Below are 22,664 nucleotides of genomic sequence, written 5' to 3'. Positions count from 1 at the left end.
AGGAAGGTCCATGCCCAGTGCCACCAGGCGGCTGGCGCATGGGGCCACCCAGAGAATGTTTGTGCCCAGATGTAGTCTGTAGGAATGCCCTGCTGTCATTACTGTGGCCCCACTGTGATGTGGGGAGCGCGTCGGACCTGGGCAGTTCTAGCGACGCTCTCCAACACCTGCTGCCAGCACTGCCCTCCGTGTGGCCGCTCTGTGGTCAGCTTGGCTCTGCCTTGGCTTTCTCACTGTCCGGAGGCATGACCAGCGGGGGCGTTAATGTGGGTCTGTAACTGTGGACCCCTGGCATGAAGGGGGCCTGGCAGAGTCAGGAGAGCACAGAGCTGGGGGCACAGGCCAGGAGGGGGGGGCCTCTCGGCTCATGGTGCCCTGCACTGAGGGCACAGGGTGGGGCCAGAGACCTGCCTGTGGGTGTGTGGTGGGCACCAACATGCAAGCAGCTCATGACATGCATGGAGCTCGTGGAGCGTGCAATGGAGCAGTCTGGGGAAAACACCCGCAAAGAAACATGGAAGACAAGCAGTGCGGAGTGCGATTGCCCACAGAGGAGTCGTATCAGTTCTGGGCCATGACCTGATGCGGTGTACTAGGGTCTGGGAGAGGGCAGGGTGACTGTACCCCAAACTCCAGTTCCTGCTCTTGTAGGAGGTGGTACCATCAGCGCCCTATCAGTGCCCAGACAGACGCACCTGGTCTACCGGGGCTGCCAGGGTGCAGGGCGCCCAGCACTGCCCTGGTAGGCCGAGCTGGGGAGCTGGGCGCCCAGCACCGTCCTTGTGTTTCCAAGTTTCCAATGATCGTGCCACTGCTGTTCTGGACACTGCTCAGAGAACCCTGGCGCCCGTGACTCCAGCCGCATCTCAGAAGCCCAGATCCAGCCCCCCATCTCCCCGGGCCCTTAGCTGCCCTGGCCTCCTGCCTCCCAGACTCGGGGTCAGAATCTACCTGTTTTTTTTTTTTTTTTTTTGGTGGGGTGCAATGTGAGGCCCCACAGCTGCCGTGCAGGGCCTGCTGTTCTGGGTCCCTCCCCAGGTGCCTGCAGGAGCCAGGGCTGAGTTAGGCAGAAGCCAGAAGCCAGCAGCTCCTGCCAGATCTCCCATGTGGGTGGCAGCGACTCTGTGCTTGAGCTGACACCAGCAGCTTTCCCTGGCAGTGGGCAGGGTTCTGACAGAGGAGGTGCCAGGCCCATAGCCACGTTAGGTCATGTTCAGCAAGACCAGTTACATGTGTGGTGAGGGCTTGTCTTGACGGGCATGGTCCAGCCAGAGGCAGCCATGGGCGCAACAGGTGGTGGCTTGGCCAGGACGGAGATGGCAGGGGCCCCAGGACCCGAGGAGGTGGCAGCTGTGGGCGGCCAGGGGAGCTACAGGTGCACAGTGGCCGAGGACTTGGGACGTGCCTGTGTGTGACCACTGTCCACACTGTCCTACTCCACGAACCCTGCTCAGTCCATTCCTGTCCCCGGGGGAGAAGGGGAGAGTGGAAGAGGCAGGTCTGGGAGTGAGGCTTGCCAGGGAGGCAGGCGGTGTTCGGGCCCTGTCCCATCGCTGGGAGCCTGCACGGGACTATCCCCAGGCACACAGCTGCAGTGCCCGGCACGGGGAGGTACGCCCCCGTTGGGCAGCGCTGTTCTTGCCATGACGCTGTGTGCTGGACACCTTCCCCACCTGTCGAAGCTCCAGGTAGTTGGGGTCCATGCGGCTGAGAGAGGAGGTCACAGTGGCGTGAGGGGTGACATTCATTGGGGGAGGTTTATTTCTGTTGAGGTGCAGGTCATAGAAGTAGTCCAGGGAGGTGCTGGCCCAGCGATCTCTGACTGAGCAGTCTCCCCGTCTGAGCTGGGAGAGCATCTGACCACTCCAGAGGGGAGCGCGAGCCACCAGCCACTCCGCCCCGTCCGCTTAGCCCCCGCGGCTACCCGTCCCCATTCTGCATGTGCCATGCAAGTGTAGTCGTGAGCGTGGGGCCTGTGCTGTCTGCTGTGTCCACTGTCGTCTGAATACGCCCCGGCTGTCGTGTGGCTGGACGAGTTCTGTTGATCCACTGGCCTGCGACAGTGGAGTGTACAGGCGTCCATGGGGTGGCACCATTTCACCCTCTCAGGGACCCTGGGCCTGGAATTGCTGGGTTGTGGGCAACGCTGTCCCCCTCAGCACCTGCCAGGCTGCTGTCCACAGTGCCGGCGCTGTGCCCCACTGACAGCTCGGGGCTGGGCCCTCAGGGCCTGGGCAGCCGTGGCTGTCGGGCATCCTGGTGGTGGCAGCCAGGCTGGGGCGTGGCAGCAGCGGCCACCTCTGTGTGGCCTTGCTTCTGGATGGTGTCCCTTCAGATCTGGCCACATAGGACTGGGTTCTTTGTCTTGTAGCCCACTGAGCGTTTGTGCATGTGGCTGGGGAGACCACGAGGGGGCCGGCTCCCGCAGTGCGGGGCGGGGAGGATTGCGTCTGCTCTCCACGCTCTCGCCCCTGGCTGCTCAGTTCCTGCGAGCTGCAGCCAGCTGGGAGGAGCCGGGGTCAGCACTCCTGTCATACCACTCTGTCTAAAAACAGCCGTGGGGCCTGGGCAGGTGCAGCCCCAGGCCCAGGACAGCCGCTCCTCCTGCACGGGCCACTCGCAAGCCCCATGGGGATGGCAGGGTCCTGGTGGGCAGGGCCTCAGGGGCTGCTGCGGCTTCAGAATCCCACCCCAGCCCCAGGCCTTCTCCCAAGCATCACTATGGATGTCTCCAGCCCAGCTACAGACCACCTGGCAGGGTTCACGCCTCCCGTGGCGGCGCCTGCCGTGGGGTGGAGGAAGGGGAGAAGCCGGGGAGCTGGTCGGGCAGCATTCGCCCTGTTGCAGCTATGAGGGTGGCACAGTGGCCCATGGTCCTCTGCTGTGATCTCAGGGTGACTCTGCAGCTGGGCTCTTGTGAGAAGGCTGGGGTGAGGTGGGCCCCCACCCCAAGGACGGGTCCTTCCTCCTGTGCCCTGGGGAGCCCTGAGCGTCCCTCTGCCTGCTTTCTGTGGTGTCTCCCTGCCCACAGGCTCTGTGGGGGCCACAGAGCCAGGCAAGGGGTGGGTGCTGCAGCCTGTCGCCAGCCACAAGAACCCTGGGGCCTGCTGCTTCCAGAGGGGACCATAGCGCCCGACACTTGCTTTAGCTCAGAAATGCTGGGCTCAGGCCATGGTCAGGGACATACAGGGGACAGGGTCCCACCACACTGACTGCCCTGGACCCCGGGGAAGCACAGACCCCGCAGGGCCCCAGCTCCCGCAGGTGCAGAGTAAGAACTTGCACGGGCCACGGCCTGCTTCACTGCACATGCTTCTGGGCAGGTTCCAGGGAATCTTTGTGGGGGGTGGTTTAGGGGCAGAGCACAGCAACCCACCCGGCCATGGGGGCCCCCAGGGGGGAAGAGCAAGGCTTCCTGGGAAATCTTCATGCTGCCAGAGCTCTCACAGAGCCCCCGCACTGGGAGGGAGGCAGGAAGTCGGCTGATGTCGGGGGGACCCCCACTCCCATTCCTGGGCTCAAAGCCGTGTTGCGCTCAGCGCACGGGATTTAGAACACGCCCACCGCTGGGACCCTGGCTGCTTCCTGTCCCATGGCCATGCCTGGCCTGGGCACTTCCTGTGGATGCCTTGGGCAGCCTGAGTGTCGTGCTGTGTGTGGTGCCTGTTGCTTGGTGTTGCCATGGCGCTGTGCCCCTCCATCCCTGGTGACCCGCATTAGGGCCATCGGGAGCCGGGCTGCCATGGCGAGGTCCCGGTGGACATGAGGCTGGCATGGTTGAGGCTCCAACGGGCGGCCTGCCCCAGCGGCCACACTTTTCACCAAGGGGTTTCTGGGTGCCGAGGCAGCGTGGTCAGGACTCGGCCGGGGAGTTCGCTGGGGTTGAGTTCTGCACTGGACAGAGCCAGGAGGGCCAGGAGCAGCTGTCCCCGGCCTTCGCCTTTCAGCCCACAGGCCCCCTCCCTGAGGAGCCAGGCCCAGTCAAAAGCTCAAGAACTCTGCCCGGGTCTTCGTGAGCGGAGGGCCCAGGCACTGGGCCATCCTCTGCTGCTCCCCCAGCTCCATCAGCAGGGGCCTGGCTCGGAAGTGGAACAGCCAGGACTTGAACCGGCTCCCACATGGGTTGCTGGCTGCAGGCAGCAGCTGTGCCACCGTCCCACTGGCTCTGCTTTGCACTCAGCCTTGGGTGGGCTCTGGCCAGAGCCAGGGGCTGCAGCGGAGTCCCAGGGACTCCCTGGTGGCACTGTGAGCCTCCCTGACAGGCGGTCGGCAGAGCAAAGATGAGGTCGGTCTTGAAGTGAGAACTTCTGAAGTCCCGGGCGTGTCTGGGCAGCGTCCAGAGCCCTCCAGGTGGCTGAGGGGAGGCTTTGCTGGAGCTGGGGTGCCCATGTGGAGGGCGTGGGGATCCGTGGGGTCCAGTGGGGCGCAATGAGATGGAGAATTGGCCTGGCAGCCAGTTACTGGCAGGCCACACAGGTGTAGGCTGGGGGCTAACGCAGACCACCTGCTGCCCTGCCTCCGGCCCAGCTGTGCTCCCAGAGTGCACAGAGGCAGGAAGGCCGCCTGCACAGAGAGTCAGAGGGAGCCCTGGAGGTTGGGTGGGAGGAGGGGACTGGACAGCCAGCAGGATGCCAGGGGCCGTGCCCCTCAGCTGCCCCTGAAGGAGGCCTCGGGATAGGCCTGTGCTCAGCGAGCTGTGTCTCAGTGCTTCCTGCTGCTCTCGCATCCTGGGTGAGTGAGGGAGGAGGGGATAGGCGGCGAGGTGCTGGGGGAGTCCACTTCCCCATCCCAGAGGTTATGGGGGCAGCAGAGAGCCATCCCACGGCTGGAGTGGGTCCTGGCACGGATGGTTTTGAAGTTTAGTGAGAGTTCCAGCAAGGTGTTGGGGGGCTTTCTCGTTGCCAGGTGGGAAGCAGCCTGTGCCCGTGGGGGAGGTTGGATATGTGGCCTTGGTGTGCCGTTGGAAAATGGTACTGTCCAGTGCCACCTTGGTAATGGGAGTCCTGCATCCCTCAGGCGTGGCCCGTGGCGCCCTCAGTTCCCGACCGCTGGTGTGGCCCGTGGCACCCTCAGTTCCCGACCGCTGGCGTGGCCCGTGGCGGCCCCTGGTCTCTCCCCAGGTCTGAGCTGCAGTGCTGCAGGAGTGCTGGGAAATGCTGGCACCTAGGGTGGATTTCCATGTGTCCTCCTCGTCCTATGATTGGCATCACATGGAAAAGTGGGCCCTAACTAGCAGCTGCCCACCTGCGGGTGTGAGAAGGGGTCCCCGGAGGAGCAGCTGTGAAGTGAGGAGGCCAAGGTGGACCTTGAGAGGAGCTGCCAGCCAGGGGTTCCACAGATGGTGGTCTCAATGGCACAGTTGCAAGGGTCAGGAGAAAGATGGGTGGCTGGCGTGCAAACGAGTGAGGCCCCAGGTGTCCCCTGTGAGCAGTGAGTGGCTTAGTCAGGTCGAGGCAGTGAGTGACCAGTGTGCCTCAGGAGTAGGCAGCGGGGTGAGGAGGGGCTGGTCCTTCTGTCAACTTAAAGACGGTGTTTTTTAAAGATTTATTTATTTATTGGACAGAAAGGAGGAGAGACAGGAAGATCTTCCATCCATTAATTCACTCCCCAAGTGGCCTCAAGGCTGGAGCTGAGCCCATCCGAAGCAGGAAGCCAGGAGCCTCTTCTGGGCCTCCCACGTGGGTGCAGGGTCCCAAGGACCTGGGTCGTCCTCCACTGCTTTCCCAGGCCACAAGCAGGGAGCTGGATGGGAAGCGGGCTGCCGGGACACAAACCTGCACCCATATGGGATCCCAGCGCATAAAAGATGAGGACTTTAGCTGCTAGGCGACTGCATATAGGCCCAAAGGTGGTTATTTTTTAAAGTTCGTTTAAAATCGGGGCCCGGTGGCATGGCCTAGCAGCTAAAGTCCTCTCCTTGAACACACTGGGGTCCCATAAGGGCACTGTTTCTAATCCCAGGAACTCCACTTCCCATCAAGCTCCCTGCTTGTGGCCTGGGAAAGCAGTCGAGGACGGCCCAAAGCCAGGAACCCTGCACTCATGTGGGAGACCTGGAGGAGATTCATGGCTCCTGGCGTTGGATCGGCGCAGCACCGGCCATTGTGGTCACTTGGGGAGTGATTCATCGGACGAAAGATCTTCCTCTCTGTCTCTCCTCCTCTCTGTATATCTGATTTTGTAATAAAAATAAATCTTTAAAAAAAGTTAGTTTAAAATCGGAGTTGCTGAGTGGAGGGTGGAGAGTAGAAGCCCAGGGGTCATTGGCAGGAAGTCCACGTGTGGAGGCCACGGGTCTCTGGGCTACGCATGGTTGGGGTCTCACCCTCCAGGTGGGCTGTGTTGAGGAAGGGGCCAGCTTGGAGGTGGGGAGGCAGACAGGTGGCTGGAGGGCTAAGCCAGGCCGTCCCGCCAGATCCCAGCCCCATCCCTCTGGAGAAGGGACGTCCAGCGTGGCCAGGTCCTGTTTGAGGAGACGCAGGGGAGCTGTGCACCCATGTGGAGACGCTTGGTGTTTAATTCACGTTCTGTGAGAGCTGCGGCAGGTCCTGCTCAGCTCCTGGGCCTCTCTGTCCCCACGAGACTCTTGGCAGGCCGAATGTCCACGGGACAGGGGGCCTCCCTGTCTGCCCACGAGGCTGTTGGCAGGCTGAGCATCTGCAGGGGTGGGGGATGACCTTGCCTTGGGCTCCGGTCTCATGTCCAGTAACTGACGGGCCTGTGGCCAGGTTGGTGCTGGCATGCCTGCTGTGTGAGGCATGTGGGTCCTGGGAGGGTCAGGAGCCTGAAGGCTGTGACAGGAGTGCGAGCTAGCTGTCCTCACCTCGCGTGTGGGACACAGGATGCTGTCACAGCCGCCATGGAAACCCACATACCAGCCATCTTTGCTATGTGGCCCCAAAACCTTGCGTTCCTTCATGGTTCCAGACAAGCTCTGCCCTCTTTAAGTGACCACTCCCTGCCCAGCACTCCCTCCGCAGCCCCAGAAGCCCCGTGTGCCTCTCGTGGATCATGCCCCTCTGGGTGGAGTCATGTGGCAACTGGCTGCTTTCCAATGTGTGACATCCTCAAGTCCCCTGGGTCCTGGCCTGGGGTGGGGGTCTCCCTCTCATCTCCTTTCCCACCCCTCCTCGGGGTGCAGCCTGCCCCCTCCCCTCCCCTCCTGGGGTGCAGCCTGCCCTTCCTCAGGGTACAGCCTGCCCCCTCCCCTCCCCTCCTGGGGTGCAGCCTGCCCTTCCTCAGGGTACAGCCTGCCCCCTCCTCTCCCCTCCTGGGGTGCAGCCTGCCTCCTCCCTGCAGACCTCACACTCAAGCCACTGCTTGCTCTTCCCAGGCACGTACCAGGGCCAGTGGGTCGGTGGCATGCGCCAAGGCTACGGCGTGCGGCAGAGCGTCCCCTACGGCATGGCGGCCGTCATCCGCTCGCCCCTGAGGACTTCCATCAACTCCCTGCGCAGCGAGCACAGCAATGGCGCGGCGCTGCACCCGGACGCCTCCCTGGCCGTGGCCGGCAGCCCGGCCGTGTCGCGGGGCGGCTTCGTGCTGGTGGCCCACAGCGACTGTGAGGCCCTCAAGAGCAAGAAGAAGGGGCTGTTTCGGCGCTCGTTGCTGAGCGGGCTGAAGCTGCGCAAGTCCGAGTCCAAGAGCAGCCTGGCCAGCCAGCGCAGCAAGCAGAGCTCCTTCCGCAGCGAGGCGGGCATGAGCACGGTCAGCTCCACGGCCAGCGACATCCACTCCACCATCAGCCTGGGCGAGGCCGAGGCTGAGCTGGCCGTGCTGGAGGACGACATCGACGCCACCACCACCGAGACCTACGCCGGCGAGTGGAAGAGCGACCGACGCTCGGGCTTCGGCGTCAGCCAGCGCTCCGACGGGCTCAAGTACGAGGGCGAGTGGGCCGGCAACCGGCGGCACGGCTACGGCTGCATGACCTTCCCCGACGGCAGCAAGGAGGAGGGCAAGTACAAGCAGAACGTGCTGGTGAGCGGCAAGCGCAAGAACCTGCTGCCCCTGCGCGCCAGCAAGACCCGCGAGAAGGTGGACCGGGCCGTGGAGGCCGCCGAGCGAGCAGCCACCATCGCCAGGCAGAAGGCCGAGATCGCCGCCTCCAGGTAGGAGGCCTGCATCTGAAGGGCAGAGCTGAGGGGCTCCCAGGACCTGCCGCACCCTGGCTGCCCAGCGGGGCGCTGTCCCTTGTGCTGTCCGGGCACCGGCCTGGCTAAGGGTGAGGGCGAGGCCCTGCCGGCCCAGCTGGCCGTGAGGGGTGCCACGTGGCTTTCCAGTCATCTCTAGGGGGACAGAGGCTGCTTTTGTCCTGCTGGGGCAGACTGCCCTGGGGGGGGTGTGCTCCTGGACCTTCTGAGAACCAGGGCAGTAGATGGCTGTGTTGAGACACCTGTGACCCTGGGGCAGGGGTGCCATGGAGACCCTGGCAGGTCTGTGTCCCCACTCGGGGCAGCCCAGCCCTCAGGACCTGTCACTCTCACATTGCCGCGGTTTGTGTCGGTGACATTTGACCCTTTGGTCAGCTAGGGGCTGTGATTGGAGGGTGGGAACCGGTCGCTCTCGGTGTCTGCGGTGTTGGAGGGGAATGGAGACCACCGCGAGAAGCTGAGAGGGAACAGAGTTGCTCCTGGGGCCTTGAGACCACCCCCTCATCAGCCCCCTCCCCGTGCCCTGGCTGGGGTTGTCCAGGCCGGAAGTGAGCAGGTGCTGCCAGAGCTTAGAGTTAGCCTCAGGTGCAAGGCTTGTTCCAGAAGATGGTGGCCACGGCCACACTGTGACCCAGACGGTCACTGTTGCGTTTGGGGAAGGTTCCCTCTGTCCACTGGTGGCTTCTTGCGTGGTGTGTGTGAGATGACCGATAGGAACCCCGGCTTGCCTTCCGCACGGTCACCACAGGGATCCGTCCCATCTTGCAGGCTCCACTGCTTGGTGAGGCAAGGCCTTGCCGACCAAGTAGCCGTCCCCCAGTGCTGCCCACCTGTGGGCCCTGTGGCCTGCAGGGGTGGGGACCACTCCTGTTCCCTCCCCAGCAGGTCTGCCAGGTCAGCAGCAGGGTTGTGTACGTGAGCCTGGGAGAAGGCTCACCAGGCCCTTCCTGGGCACTTCTGAGATCCCGGGACCCTCATCCGGCTGGGTGAGCCCTGGGCAGGTTGTGGAGCCTCCCAAGGCCTAGCACGGGGCTGGAGCCCACATCAATGCCACTGTCGCCCACCCACCCCGCCTGCTGTGACCCGTGTCGGGCAGACTCGTCTGTGACTCACAGATGGGGCTGGCCTCCTGGTCCCTGGAATGCCCTGTGTCCTGTGCCAACTCATAGTCAGGCAGCTGGGCAGCCAGGCCTGGCGGAAGCGAGCTGTGATTCCTGCATCTTCTCTGTAGGTTCAGAATATGGGAAAATATACACACACACACACCAACACCAACACCCCACACACACACCAACACCACCAACCACCACCCAGACACATACACCAACACCACCAACAACCACCACCAACAACAACCCCCCCCCCCCCCGCCGCAGGCTCGAATTGTGGCCCCTGTCCTCAGCGCAGCTGGCAGGTGAGCGACTGCCCAGGCCTGCTCTCCACTGGAGGCTGAGGGCAGTGGCTGTGGCTACGAGGGCCTGCCAAGCCCCAGGCTGACCCCTGCCTGTGAGGGAGGCAGTGCGTGGTTTGCGCGGCCTCATAAGGGGTGGCTGTGAGTGTGGGCGGGACCGAGGTGTCCTGCCGCCCGGGCAGCCTGGACCTGGAGAGCCAACAAGGATCCACGTCCCCTGCGAGGAGGGCTCGACTTGGGTCCCTCTGGGAGTCGGGTTTAGAGTCCCCCAAGTCCCCGGTGGGTGCCCCTGGGGCCTGTGGGGCTTGGAGCCAGCAGGTGGTCGGCCCCACCCACAGGCTCCATCTCTCTGCGCCCAAGAACCCGTGTCCCCACCCCCAAGTTCCCACTGGCCCAGGCCAGTGGACCTGGCAGACGTGGGGCAGGGCTGGGTGAGGGCATGTTGCACCCTCTGACAAGGGCATGGATGGGGCAGAGGGTACCCCCCACCAGCCCCGTGGGGATCTGGACTTCTGGCTCCCAGGTGAGCAGAGGTCTGGGGTGTACCCCAGCTCCAAGGAGAGGATACAGGAGTAGGGCCCTGGCCCGAAGCCCTGCAGGTCTCAGAGGTGCCAGCGAGGTGGCAGCTGGTGCAGCCGGGACCACAGCATTGGCTCCGTCACTGTGGCATGTGAGAGATGGGACCCTATGCTCTCAGGGAGCAGTGGAGGCGGCCCTGGGGCTGTCCCAGGCATGCTGCTCCTGTCCCTTGGGACCCCTGACTCCCAAGGGTGCCAGGTAGGCACTGCTGGGTGTGGCAGGCTGGGTCTCCTGCTGGCTCGGGCTGGCTGATGTCACATGCTGGGTCATGGTGTGGCCTGCCCAGGTCTGCTGCACTGGGTGTCAGGAGATGGCGTCTGTTCTGGGCTTTCACAGCCATGGCGGGGGCTCCTGAGGCCGATAAAGACTGGGGGTGCCAACAGAGGCCCAGACTCGTTCATGTGGCCGTGGCCAGGTAGGATGGGGCCTCTGGAGCTTGCCCAGGCCAGCAGGTGAGGAGTGGCCATGCCTGGGGCCTGGCGTCCCAGCCCTCAACCTGCCTTGTGCCTGGTGTGAGCCTCTGTGCTGGGGGACCGGGGTGGGGGAAGGGGGACAGCCTTAGCTTTCTGGGGACACCTATTGCCCCCAGAAGAACAACCCTGCAGAGAGCTGGAGGTACCTGGTGTGGCCTGGGAGGCCATGGGCGTGATGGTGCTGCTGTGTTGTCATTATGCTCAGGGAAGCTAGTGGGATCCAGAGCCGCCTCAGGACCTTAACAGCAGGGACAGGGGCATGGGGCACAGGCGTTGAAGGTGGGGTGCTGTGAGCCCAGGATTGGGGTGGCCTCGGGCAGCAGGACAAGTAAGATCTCCCCTGGAACCAGCCTGCCCAGTCTTCTGAGGCTTAGCTTGAACTCTGACCTTTGACATCTGGAATAAATGTGCATTTGAAGCTATAAGGTTGAGACCTACCTGGGCATCCATGGGCCACTCCAGCCCACACCCAGACTGCGGCCAGCGTCTCCCCAAGCCCTGTCCAGTGGCCCCATGGAGCTGTGTGCAGGGACAGGCAGCTTCCTGCCCCGTGCTGGGTGACACCCAGCTGTTCCCACCCTGTCCTCGGGCACTGCAAGGCACAGTGACCCTGACCGCCAGAGGCCAGCAGGCTGTCTGCCCCAAGGCCATGCCGTGCAGTCTTGCCCTGGGCCTGTTTGTTGGCCCACCTGCATCCCTGTGCTGGCAGCTGCTGAGGCCGAGACCCGGTCCCTGCCTCACCCCTCCAGGTTCACCCTCGCTGGGCTCAGGAGCTGCCCTCCTGGCCAGCCATGTGCTGCTCACTCGAGGGCCACAGCGGCGACCAGCCAGCCTCAGGGAGGCTCCTGGGAGGCAGGAGGCTGGCCTGAGGTGGCCATGCCCAGCAGAGCCTGGGCTTCTGGTGGGGCGCTGTTGCCCGGCCACCAGGGATTCTTCCCACAGCCCAGTCCTTCCCCAGCCCGGTTTGCCTGGGTGGCGGGGCGGCTGTCAGTTCGTTCAGTGGCCCCCGGTGAGCTTCTCGGGCAGCAAGCTTAGCTCCGTGAGTTGGATGGGCAGGCGGCATGCGCTGTGCGTCACGGTCACCATTGGTGTCACTGTGACCCAGCTGACCTCTGCTAGTGGCTGCTGGAGTCCAGAACCCAGACCTCCCTCCCACCATGCCTACACTGGGTGGTTTTCCTTGTACCACATCTGTCCCTCAAAGCTGACATGACAATGACCGAGAGGAAGGGGGGCGCAGTCCTCTATCTGCAGGTCCCCTCAGACGGCTTCAGCAGCCGAGGCTGTGCCAGACCAGAGCAAGAGCTGAGCTTTGTGTCCCAGTGTCCCTCAAGGGGTGGGGACCCCACAATGTAGCCTGTCCTGGTCTCTCCATGAGGAGCGGGGACCCCAGAATGTGGGCCGTCGTCTGCTGCTTGGCAGACTCCTGGGCAGGCAGCTGGATTGGAGCTGGAGCCCTGGCTGGGACTGGCCTGCACCAGATCCAGGAGCTGGAGCTGCAGCCCGGCCACGTCTCCCCGTGGGTGCAGGGCCCCAGCATTTGGTCCGTCTTCCACTGCTTTCCCAGGCACAGTAGCAGGGAGGCGGCTCAGAAGTGGGGCAGCTGGACTCAGACCTGCCTTCCTATGGGATGTGAGCACAGCAGGCTGCAGCTTTGAGAGCCACACTGCAGCGTGGGGCCCATTTTCAGTTTTCTCTGTGTGTGTCCAGGAGGAAGTCACGGCTTCCCCCGTAGGCTTCCGAGGAGACACGCGCGTTGGTTCCTTCAGGGGTGGGGTCGCCGGACTGCCGAGGTCCCTAGCAGCTGTGGCACGGGTGTTGATTCCTCCAGGTCCTTGCCAGCAGTGCCACCTGTACGACCACAGCCTTGCTGGTGAGTGGGCAGGAGGGGGCGGGACATCGCCCTGGCGTGACCGTGTCTCCCCAAAGGCAAGCAGCAGTGGAGTGGTGAGCTCGCTGCTTGCCCTGGGCAACTCGTCCCTGAGCAGACTCCGGGGGGTCCTTGTGCCCCATGCCTGCGGCAGTGCCCAGGGACCGGCCCAGGAGCAGCGAACATGGGCTGTGGTGGACACTGGGGAGGGGCTTAGGAGCAAAGCTGCGCTGACCCTGAGTGCAGAGCTGACCCCGGTCAGAGCCCTCAGCCTGTCTGGCTGTAGCTTTCCTAGTTGTCACCAGCCAGTGGGGCTCCATCCCCCATGTTGGGGGTCACAGAGTCCACGGTTCACAGAGCTGGGTTCCTGATGAAGGCTGGGGACTCAGTCTCAAGGTGCCAGCAACTTCTGGGCCCCTGTGTGGGGTGAGGCTAGTTCCCGCCGTCCCTCGGGGCTGGCGAGGAGCAGAGCAGTGGCCTCATCAGGTCATGTGGTCAGGGTCCCCTCCAAGCTGGGGCGTCGTCCTTACAACTGGCACTCTCGCAGGAGGCCTTGTGGGCCAGGAGGGCCCTAGGCCTAGCGCTTGGGGTCCTGATGGGGCCTGTCATCTGTCACTGGGTGTGCCACATCCTGCATCAGAGGGCTTGGTTTCGAGTTCCACCTCCATGTCCAGTCCCGTTCCCTGGAACATGTACCCTGGGACTCTGCAGGGGTAAGAGTTTGGGTATGCCACGTGGGGAACCTGGCTCTGACCTGGCTGCAACCAGGCGCCGGGGCATGGCTGGGGTCTGTGCTTCAGGCCCCGGACGGAAAAGGTAAATGCGACGGATAGTAAAGGCCGATTTACTCATCGAACATTCCAGGGGTGGGCATGTGACCCCCACGCCCCGGTGCCAGACGCTCAGCGGCAGCAGCAGCAGACCCCGTGGGGGGGCTTCCTCGCATCCACGGATGGTGGCATTCCAAGATGAGCTGACGTCAGCTGCTGGGGAGCCACACACGGCTTTTCCCTGGTGTGTTCTCCGGAAACTTTCTGGAATCCTCAGATGTGGCGCGTTGGCAGACTCCTGGGGTGCACAGGTGGGAAGAGTCGGTGTTGGCGTGAGGCAGCAGAGGGCGTATGTGCTCTCGGGAGCGCCCCGCTCATCGCCGACACGGGTGTGTGCGAGGCCACGTCAGGACCCGGGGCTGAGGCCCGTGGCTCCCGGATCTGGCTGGCGGGGCCTAGCTAGGACCAGTCACTTCTGCCACCACTCCCACCCCTTCCAGGCAGGTGCCTGCCCCACCTCCGCGCATTCCCTCTGCACCCCACAGGCCCTGGGTTGCTGTGCAGGCTCTGGGGTCCACGCTGGTTCTGTCAGGACGCGGAGTCTGTAAGCCTGGCCTGGCTGGCTTCTCAGCTGCTCTCGTCCCAGAGCCCATGAGACCCAAGGGACTGCTCAGCACCACACAGCACCCTCTGCCTCCTGCCCTGCATGGACTTCTGGCCTGCCCTGCCTCCTCCAGGACAGCCAGCAGGGAGAGGGACTGGGCTGCAGGCTTCCCCTTGCCAGGAGAGGTGACTGGCAGCAGGTGTGGGCAGACCCACACCCTCTCCTCCCCAGGAACTTGCTAAATATGCAGGCTCTCAGGTGCTGCCCAGACCTGCCAATCAAATATAACCAGTGCCAAGAGCCTGGTGGGCTGACGGGGCGCCCTGAGCCGGGGCAGTTTTCAGGGCAGCGCCTGCAGGCTGCTGGGAAGGCTAGGGATTCCCCAGGAGCAGCTGCTGCCATGTCTCCTGACACCCAACAGGGCTGGGCCCGCCGAGTGTCCACACAGCAGCTTCCCAGGGCTGCAGGCTCCTGACACCCAACAGGGCGGGGCCCGCCAAGTGTCCACACAGCAGTTTCGCAGGGCTGCAGGCTGCTGGCCCGCCGAGTGTCCACACAGCAGCTTTGCAGGGCTGCAGGCTGCTGGCTGTTCTCGGGCTGCCGCAGGAGCCTGATGCCAGAAGTGCAAGACATCACCTGCTTTTGCTCCTAGAACTTTCTCTGCAAACTGCCCCAGCATGTCCACGGTCACCTGGGCTTGCATTTGTTCACTGTACACTGTGGGTCCCTGCTCACCTTGGCCCCTGGGGAGCTCAGAGCCCAAGAGGCAGGGTGTCAGCCCACGTCTCCCCAGTGCGACATGAGCATAGTGCACCTAGACCCAGGGAGGGCCATTTGCCCACTGGGGCCCACCTAGGACAGACCCCATGCTGTGTGTTGGGATGAGGGTGTGGTGGGGGCACACGGCTGCCAAGGCCGCCTCAGGGCTTCCTGGGGCATATCAGTGCTCCCCTACCCCCTACTGGGCCATCAGCTGCTGCCATGAGCCTCAAGATCGTGCAGCCACTGTGGGGGCAGGAGCCTCCTGGGGGTGTCTGAATTCAACATGAGTGGCAATCCCCGTGGTCGCTGTCCTGGGAGGCCTTGCTCCGGGTCACCGACAGCACCCAGGTGGCTCACATCCCATCATGCCCAGCTCTGTCCTCTTGTTCAGCAGCACCTGCCAGGGCCGGGACGGCTCAGGAGCCACAAAGGCAGGTGGTTCAGCTGTAGCTGAGCTGCCATGTGAGCCCTTGGGTAATGCATGGCTCAGCGTCTCCTGCCCTGTCTGGGTCAGGGCAAGGCAGCTGAGCACATGGGCTGGGTGGCACCTGCCCAGGCCTGAGCTCCAGGCACACATGAGGCTGTCGGCTGCTGACAGAGGGATGTGTGGAGACTAGGCGGACACGCAGACGAGGGGCTGCCGGCCCACGGTGCCTCCTCGTCTTCCCGCAGGACCTCCCACTCGCGGGCCAAGGCCGAGGCAGCCCTCACTGCAGCCCACAAAGCCCAGGAGGAAGCCCGGATCGCCAGGATCACTGCCAAAGAGTTCTCCCCCTCCTTCCAGCACAGGGAAAATGGTGAGTCGGGCCATCAGCTCTGAGGGGCATGGCGGGGCCTGAGGGCGCTGTGCAGGGCAACATGTGTCCCTCACACATGCATGTTGAAGCTTGTCTGGCTCTGGGGCGTGGTGGGGAACTGGGCCTGAGGGGGCTGCAGGGCCTCGGCACGTGTCGGTGCGCGTGTCCCCGTGTGCGCTCACCTGCTGGGCATGTTAGTCGGCCTTCTCCCCACCCCTAGTGGTCTAGAATGGCCTGTGGTGATGGGCAGTTTTTAAAAAATGCTATATTTTGGCTTTTTGTTTCTTACAGCTGACCTGACAAGTAAATGTGTTTGCTGTTGCAGCTTTAAGCATGTTTAACGTTTACTTATTTTTATCAGAAAGGCAAATTTACATAGGAGAAACATCCACCCACCGGTTCACTCCCCACATACCCACAACAGCCGGAGCTACTCCTGTGTCTCCCACGTGGGTGTGAGTGGAGCAGCCGGGATGCACCCATCACTTACACTGGCAGAGGACTGGCTCACTGAACTGTTGTGCTGGCCCCAATGATGGACATTCCCTAAGCTTGCTCTGCGAGGGTGGACACCCTCCTGACACCTGCGGCTCGCCCTCAGGCTCAGTGCCTCTTGGCCAGCAGATGTCTACGGGGACGCCACCGCCCTGAACACATGCCCAGGCCTCGGGGTGGGGACAGAGCCAGGCTTGGGTGAGAGAGGGCGCACGTGAACCCTGGTCAGCTGCGGGCACTGCTGGTGCACATGTGGACGGTCCCTGCTGTCCCTGGCCTTGCTGGGAGGGAGCCCACTGCCCAGGGCCCGCCCCAGCCTTTCCCATCTACCGTGGCTGCAGCACAGCGCTCTCTAGCCACTGGAGCCTGGGGAGCCTGCGCCGCGGCAGTTGTGCCTTGCGGGCTGGACAGCTTTCTCGGATTGCTCTTCCTCTGAGGCACCTGTCCTTAGGCTGGGACTATGGAGACAGGGCTGTGGGGCTGCTGCCAGCTTTGGGCTGTGGTCACACAGCCTGGTATCCACCCATGTGCTGCCACGAGGGAGGTTCTGGGGCCACCTGCCTGGCTCCTGGTACCCAAGTGTAAGAGTGCAGTGCCAGGAGCTCCGTGGGCACAGAGCTGCAGTAGGCACTTGGCCCATGGCCCAGCTCTGGGATGGGGAGGCCTGGAGCCCAGTGGCAGCCCCGCCCCCGCCCACCCTGTGCTGTCCCCTCCAGGGCTAGAGTACCAGCGGCCGAAGCATCAGCTCTCCTGTGACGACATTGAGGTGCTGTCAGCCGGGGCGCCGCTGCCACAGGAGAGCCCGGAGCTGTACCGCAAGGGCACCACCCCGTCTGACCTGACCCCCGATGACAGCCCTCTGCAGAGCCTCCCCGCCAGCCCGGCCGCCACCCCGCCGCCCGCCCCTGCCTCCAGGAACAAGGTCGCCCACTTCTCTCGGCAGTTGTCTGTGGACGAGGAGCGGAGCGGTGACATCCAGATGTTGCTGGAGGGCCGGGGAGGAGACTCAGCCCGTGGGGGCACCCGGGGCGTGCGCAGTGGTGCGCTCCGCAGTGGCCAGCCCCCCGAGGACCTGCGCGCCCGAGGCTCGGGCCACAGGCAGCCCGGGAACAACCCCAAGCCCCGGGAGCGGCGGACGGAGTCTCCCCCGTTCACATGGACTTCCCAGCACCACCGGGCTGGCACCCCTGGCTCTGGGGGCGGCAAGCTGGCAGAGCGGGACGAGGAGCAGCTGAGCAGCTACAAGCTGGAGATGAAGCCGCTGTTGAGGATGCAGGCCTACGCGGAGGCACACCCCCAGAAGAGACGTGGCGGCCGCCCCGAGGACCGGGCCTTCGGGGTGCAGAGACTCAGGCCCGGGGCCTCCAACAAGGAGAACTTGAGGCCTGCCTCCTCGGCCGAGCCAGCCGTGCAGAAGCTGGAGAGCCTGCGGCTGGGGGACGGGGCTGAGCCCAGGCTGCTGCGCTGGGACCTCAGCTTCTCCCCACCCCAGAAGTCCCTGCCTGTGGCACTCGAGTCTGACGAGGACAACGGGGACGAGCTGAAGCCCAGCACGGTGAGCTGCCGGGTGCTGGGCTCTTGGGGGTCTGCTCTCCGGGGCGGTTTGCATCCCCCATGCCAGGGGTTGGCGGGGGCTCCTGCCGTCCTCTGGGGGAAAGCCAGAGACCCCTGCTACCGCATAGTGATTCCTGGTCAGCAGCCCACGGTCACCTGCAGGGACATGAAATCCCCGGAGGGACCTGATGGTTGTGTCTAACCTGCTGGCAGTAGGTGCACCTGCCTGAAGCCCTGGCTTCAGGGGGCTCAACCCATAGGGTCAGGGGCCAGCCTGCACCTGCAGCTTTGTGCTGCTGGCCACGGTGGCCTGTGGTGCACATGGAGCTATTTCAGGAACTGTCAGCCAGGCAGCCAGGCAGGTGCGGGAGCAGCTTCTATATTTGGCTAAGCCACACTGGCAGCCGGGGCCCAGGTGAGCCAGGGACGAGCTCCATACTTGACCTGTGGGCCATGTAGGGGATGCAGGGGTCCCTCCTTACCCCAGGGTGAGGCTGGGCATTGCTGAGCGCACCCAGCCAGACTCAGGGTGGCCAAAGGGACAGGCTCCTCCCTGCCTAGGGTCAGGGTGTCCAGTGCACAGCTGCTCACTCTCCTTCACGTTGAAAACCCTCAAGCAGACATCCCTGGGAGGTTCCTGAGAGGAGCAGCGGTGCCGAGGACCCAGTGTGGACCCTGTGGCCTCACAGGGCCCCATGCGACCGGGCAGCTGGCCAGGCAGTGGCAGTTCCTGAGACGGAGGGGCCTTGCTGTCACTCACTTCCTCCTGTGACACAGTGGCCGGGACCCTGGGCCCCACTGAGCATAAGCACGGTTTCCTAGCAGCAGTGGAGCTGTCGTGGAGGTGTGGGGTCCCGGGACAGAGCACATGGTGCTGGAGGTATCCTGCCCAGCCACTGGACAGTGCAAAGCAGCCCTCCTCCTCAGGCACCAAGCCCCCTGCCTGCTTCCTTCTGTGTCCACAAGGTCCCTGCTTCCTGCGGGCAAAGGCCTCACACCCTGGGGGCCACTAGGGGGCGAGGCTTGGGCTTGGTGACCGCAGCCATGCTCCCAGCAGCAGTGGGACACCAGCTTGGCTCCATCCAGTCACCATGACGGGCCCACAGGGGCACACCTTGGTGCTGTGGCGTGTCCCTAGTGCCTCTTCCCCCAGTGGACGGGCCCAGGGAGCCTTGGCAGCCTGGGGTAGAGTTTGTCTGCTGAAGCAAGCGGGGCCGTCTTGCTGGTGGAGACCCATAGGTCTGCTCGGCCCAGGGCAACTGTGCCATGTGCTCGCTAGCGCCACATTGGACATGCAGCTGGCAGGGCTGGGAAGACAGTGTCAAGGGGACACAGCCCCCAAGGGGTGGCTCAGGGCCCTGAGCTGGTGGGGCAGTTGACTGTTGGAGGCTGACCCTGGGGGCTATGACCCCCCACTGTTGGTGTACCTACACTACAGGGTTCTTGGTCTTCAAGGGGCAGTCCTGCAGGAGCCGCCCCACCTTCAGCCCAGGTCACCAGGTGCATTGGTGCTGGGCAGGGCTGGGCAGTGTGCCCACTGGGACCAGTGTCCACAACCAGAGCTGCCTGGCTGCCTCTGGCTCCAGTACAGTGTTGGAGTGCACGCACCCACTTCCTGGGTGTGAAGTGGGGAGCCACAGGACCACCCCATGGTTCTCCAGCTCTCAGGGAGCTATGGCCCCTCCTGTGGGGATGGGTGGCCCAGGGCCCCAGGCTGCAAGCGGAGAGAGCCTCCACACCACAATGACCCACTTTAGGGGGGGAGAAGAGGTAGGTACTGGTCCCCAACAGGGTCTGAACTCTGCAGAGGGGCCAGGCTCTGGGTGGGAGGGGTCCCCCAACGCCTGCGGGCCGGGAGGTTTCACAGCAGTGTTGGAAGTGCAGCCCTGGTCGGCTGTTCACCTGGCAGCAACATTTCTACTCAGTATCCCCTCGTGGGGCAGGGCGCAGGGGGCACTGATGCAGGAGGGATCCCTGGGGCCAACAAGGAGGTGCTAGCACTGTGGAGGCTGCTGGGAAGACCCCACGGGGCATGCCCACCTCCTCCACAGGAGGCTGCCTGGTGTGGGGCCGCCAGTGCCCAGCAGGCACAGTCACCTCCGTCTCCGTCGTTACAGGGATCGGCGCCCGTCCTGGTGGCCATGGTGATCTTGCTCAATATTGGAGTTGCCATTCTGTTCATCAACTTCTTCATCTGATGGGAGGGCCGTGGCAGGTCACCCGCTGTCGGCCCTGACGGACACAGAGAGCCAGGGACGGCCCACATCTGCGAGGACATGCCTGGGTATCACAGTTTGCCTTTCCTTCTGGGTGACACATGCGGATTGTGGCTGTGTAACACGGCGCTGCGTGGCAGGGCGGGGGGCAGCACCTGGCGAGGGGCCCTGGCCTTTGCTCTTCCTGATGCGGGTGTGAGGAGGGGGAGCCAGATGTCCCGGCCCCGCAGGCAAAAGCCCAGGCCTGGTCTGATTCCAACTCTGCACTGGGACGAGGGAGGAACCGCCACCTCCCCTCTTCCGCACACGACAGACAACCCCCTCTGCTCGGCACTGCCTCCCCACCGAGTCTTAAGCAAAGCCCTGGGTCCCCACCGCCCACCGCCGTCATCAGCCCCCACCGCCCGCCCCGGGGTGGCCGGTCCCCAACCTGCAGGGTTCTCACTCGTTCGTACTGTGCCTGCCTCAACCCCCAGACGTGCACTGTCCCTCCCCGCTGCACAACGGGCAGGTCCAGGACGGGAGCGTGACCGTGTCCCGAGCCCGTCCCGAGCCCTCCCCACCGTACGACGTACCTTGTTTCCGTCCAACAAACAGGTTCCCCGTGTCTCTGCCTTCTCTGCCAGGGGTGCCCCTCCAGCCGGCGAGAGGACGAGGGGTGTCCGCTGGGGAGCCCTCCAGAGCCTGGCCACGCAGGGCTGGGCCCAGCCCCCTGCGGACTCTGCCTTGCTTTGCTTGTGTCCAGCTGTGTCTGCCTTTCGAGCAGATCTTTCCTACACTGCACTGGATTGCTATATTTTTAACCAGAAATAAACGGAGGACTAGAGCATGTTCAGCTGCCTTCCGTTTGACTGTTTCCCATTTCCCATCCACTCCCTGCTCCCGGCGGCTGGGCCTGGGTGGGCGTGGGGGAGACGCTGCTTTCTAACGGGCCTTGCACCTTTTTGTACATCTTTGCCTTCCTTTTTTAATATGGAGTGGTTGCTACAGACTGGAGTGAACCAAATAAAGATGCCTGCTCTTTGAGGCCGAGAACCATCCGCCCTGGGGTGCGTGTTCTTTCACCCACCTGCCGCTCCGGGACCATTCAGGAATGCACCTGGCCCAGGCCCACACGCCCACTGCTGGGGGAGAGGGCACACAGCGTCCCACATGCCAGGGGACCGAGCTCGGAACTCAGCACACAGGCTGGCCCTCTACCCTCCCAGAGCCCTGGCCTGGCACACAGGCAGATGGGACTCCTGGAGTGATACCCAAAGGACTTGCTCCCCAGCTCTGGCCTCAGGAGCCCTGCAGGAAGGGCCTGCCTTGAACAAGGCAGAAGGTGCCCCATGCCCACTGAGCTCACCTGTGGGAGGGCCATGGCAGCTATAGTCCCAAGCCCACCAGGGACAGGGCCCCACGCTCACCTCAGGGCATGTAGCAGAGGAGGTACTGCTGGCCCGGGCGGGGAATTCAAGACAGCACCAGTTAACAAAGAGGAGTGTCCGAGGGTACTTGGGGCCCTGCCCTGCCACGCTGATGGTAGTCTTCAGGGCTGACCTCCCACGGGCCTCCAGACGTGTGTCCCCACAGGCAACGCCACGACCGTCCTTGGCACCTGGTAGGCTGATGCGGTGTGGCTGGGCTTGAGTGCACCCCCTTGCCAGAACCAGGGACCCCAGGAGCAGATGGAGGTGCTGAGCCCCAGGGAAGGAGGCAGTCCTTGGGGCTTGGCCGCTGCATGCGCCAGGCACAGCTGCTTCAGCCAGGGACCGATGTCAGCCTGCCAGCACGGTGACCTCGCCTCTCCAGTTAACCCCACCACGCCAGGACACAAGGTGCTCCGCCACACGCAGACTCCAGCTGGCACTCCTGCCCCGTCAGCTCTGCCTGCCAAACCACCACCGTGTGCTGAGGGCTGAAACCCAACCCAGGAAGTCAGCCAGAGGCAAGATGGGCCTGGGCTGGACGCCCGTCCCTCCCCCTGCTGCCTCCTCACCCAGGGGAGCCCCGTGTTAGACCACTGCCCTCCAGCGTAGTCCACAGCCACCAGCACCAACACTGCCCAGCCCCTTGTCACCAATGGCCTCCCAGACCTCCCAGGCCTGTGCCAGGGCAGACGGCTGCTCAGCCGGGGCTGGCTCCCGGCCAGGGCTCTACCCATGAGCCACCCGCTGCTGTGGCCTGCACAGCCGGGAGCCCGGAGCCCTGACTGGACAGGAAGCCCTGCCCTGGTGTCTGTCATTGCTGTCCAGCTGATGTCTGGGTGCTGGGCCCGATTACCAACGTGCTGACCGTGTTCTGAGAAGGGAGACAAGCCACACTGGCCTTCTTTGCTTACACGTTGGTCACTGACAGAGCTGGCAATGGCTGTAACTCGGTCACTATGGGATGGCAGGGCCATGGTGGCACTGAAGAACAGCCCCGCCCCACGCCACCACCAGAAGCCATGGGTAGTGCGCTCGCAGCCACTGTAGGTGGCTCTTTGCTGCCAGTCCCTCCTCCCATCACCCCAGGAGCCGGAGAGCACACTTGCTTCTTCAGGAGCTGGGGTCTCTATCACACGAGACCCACAGGGACCTGGGGATACTGCCCACACCCCAGCCAGCCTTTGCCACATGCTGGCAGCAGATGGCATAGCTGTGGCCTGTGCCTCCGGGGAGCAGGTACGGGGCCTAAGGGGTGGCGGGTCCCATTCTGGCGGGGGTCTTGCGGGAGGTCCTTGTGGCCCCTCCAGCTCGGCTTCCTCCTGCCTCGGTCAGTCCCCGAGCCACAGCACTCGCCAAGCCCCTGCCAACCTGGAGCCAGTCAGTCTGCAAGCATTGAAGGCAGATGTCCAGGGGTTCGAGTGGCCTCAGCCTGAGCACCAGGGTTCCCCAACACTGCCCAAGCCCCTGCACACCTGAGAGGCCCTCACAATACGGTGCTGGCTCCCGCCCGCAGACCTCCCCGCCGGCCACTGGGACCTGGCCCGGAAAGCGGCAGACCCTAGCCTATT

At 64.0% G+C, this 22,664-nt stretch overlaps 1 protein-coding gene across 2 annotated transcripts in view; it reads left to right on the top strand.

The window, feature by feature from the left end:
- The window catches only part of JPH3 (junctophilin 3), a 41,436-nt gene extending 21,735 nt beyond the window's left edge, over nt 1-19,701 (top strand). For both annotated transcript variants that reach the window (XM_058674211.1, XM_058674210.1), the window contains exons 2-5: nt 7,334-8,111; nt 15,295-15,419; nt 16,631-17,469; nt 19,586-19,701. In XM_058674211.1, the coding sequence (XP_058530194.1) occupies nt 7,334-8,111; nt 15,295-15,419; nt 16,631-17,469; nt 19,586-19,666 (1,823 nt within the window). In that variant the 3' untranslated portion in view covers nt 19,667-19,701. The remainder of the gene's footprint in view (nt 1-7,333; nt 8,112-15,294; nt 15,420-16,630; nt 17,470-19,585) is intronic.
- Nucleotides 19,702-22,664: the final 2,963 nt, after the last annotated feature.

This window comes from Ochotona princeps, chromosome 16 (genome assembly GCF_030435755.1).
Source record: "Ochotona princeps isolate mOchPri1 chromosome 16, mOchPri1.hap1, whole genome shotgun sequence".
Classification (NCBI taxonomy): domain Eukaryota; kingdom Metazoa; phylum Chordata; class Mammalia; order Lagomorpha; family Ochotonidae; genus Ochotona; species Ochotona princeps.
This window is presented reverse-complemented; position numbering and strand designations above follow the sequence as displayed.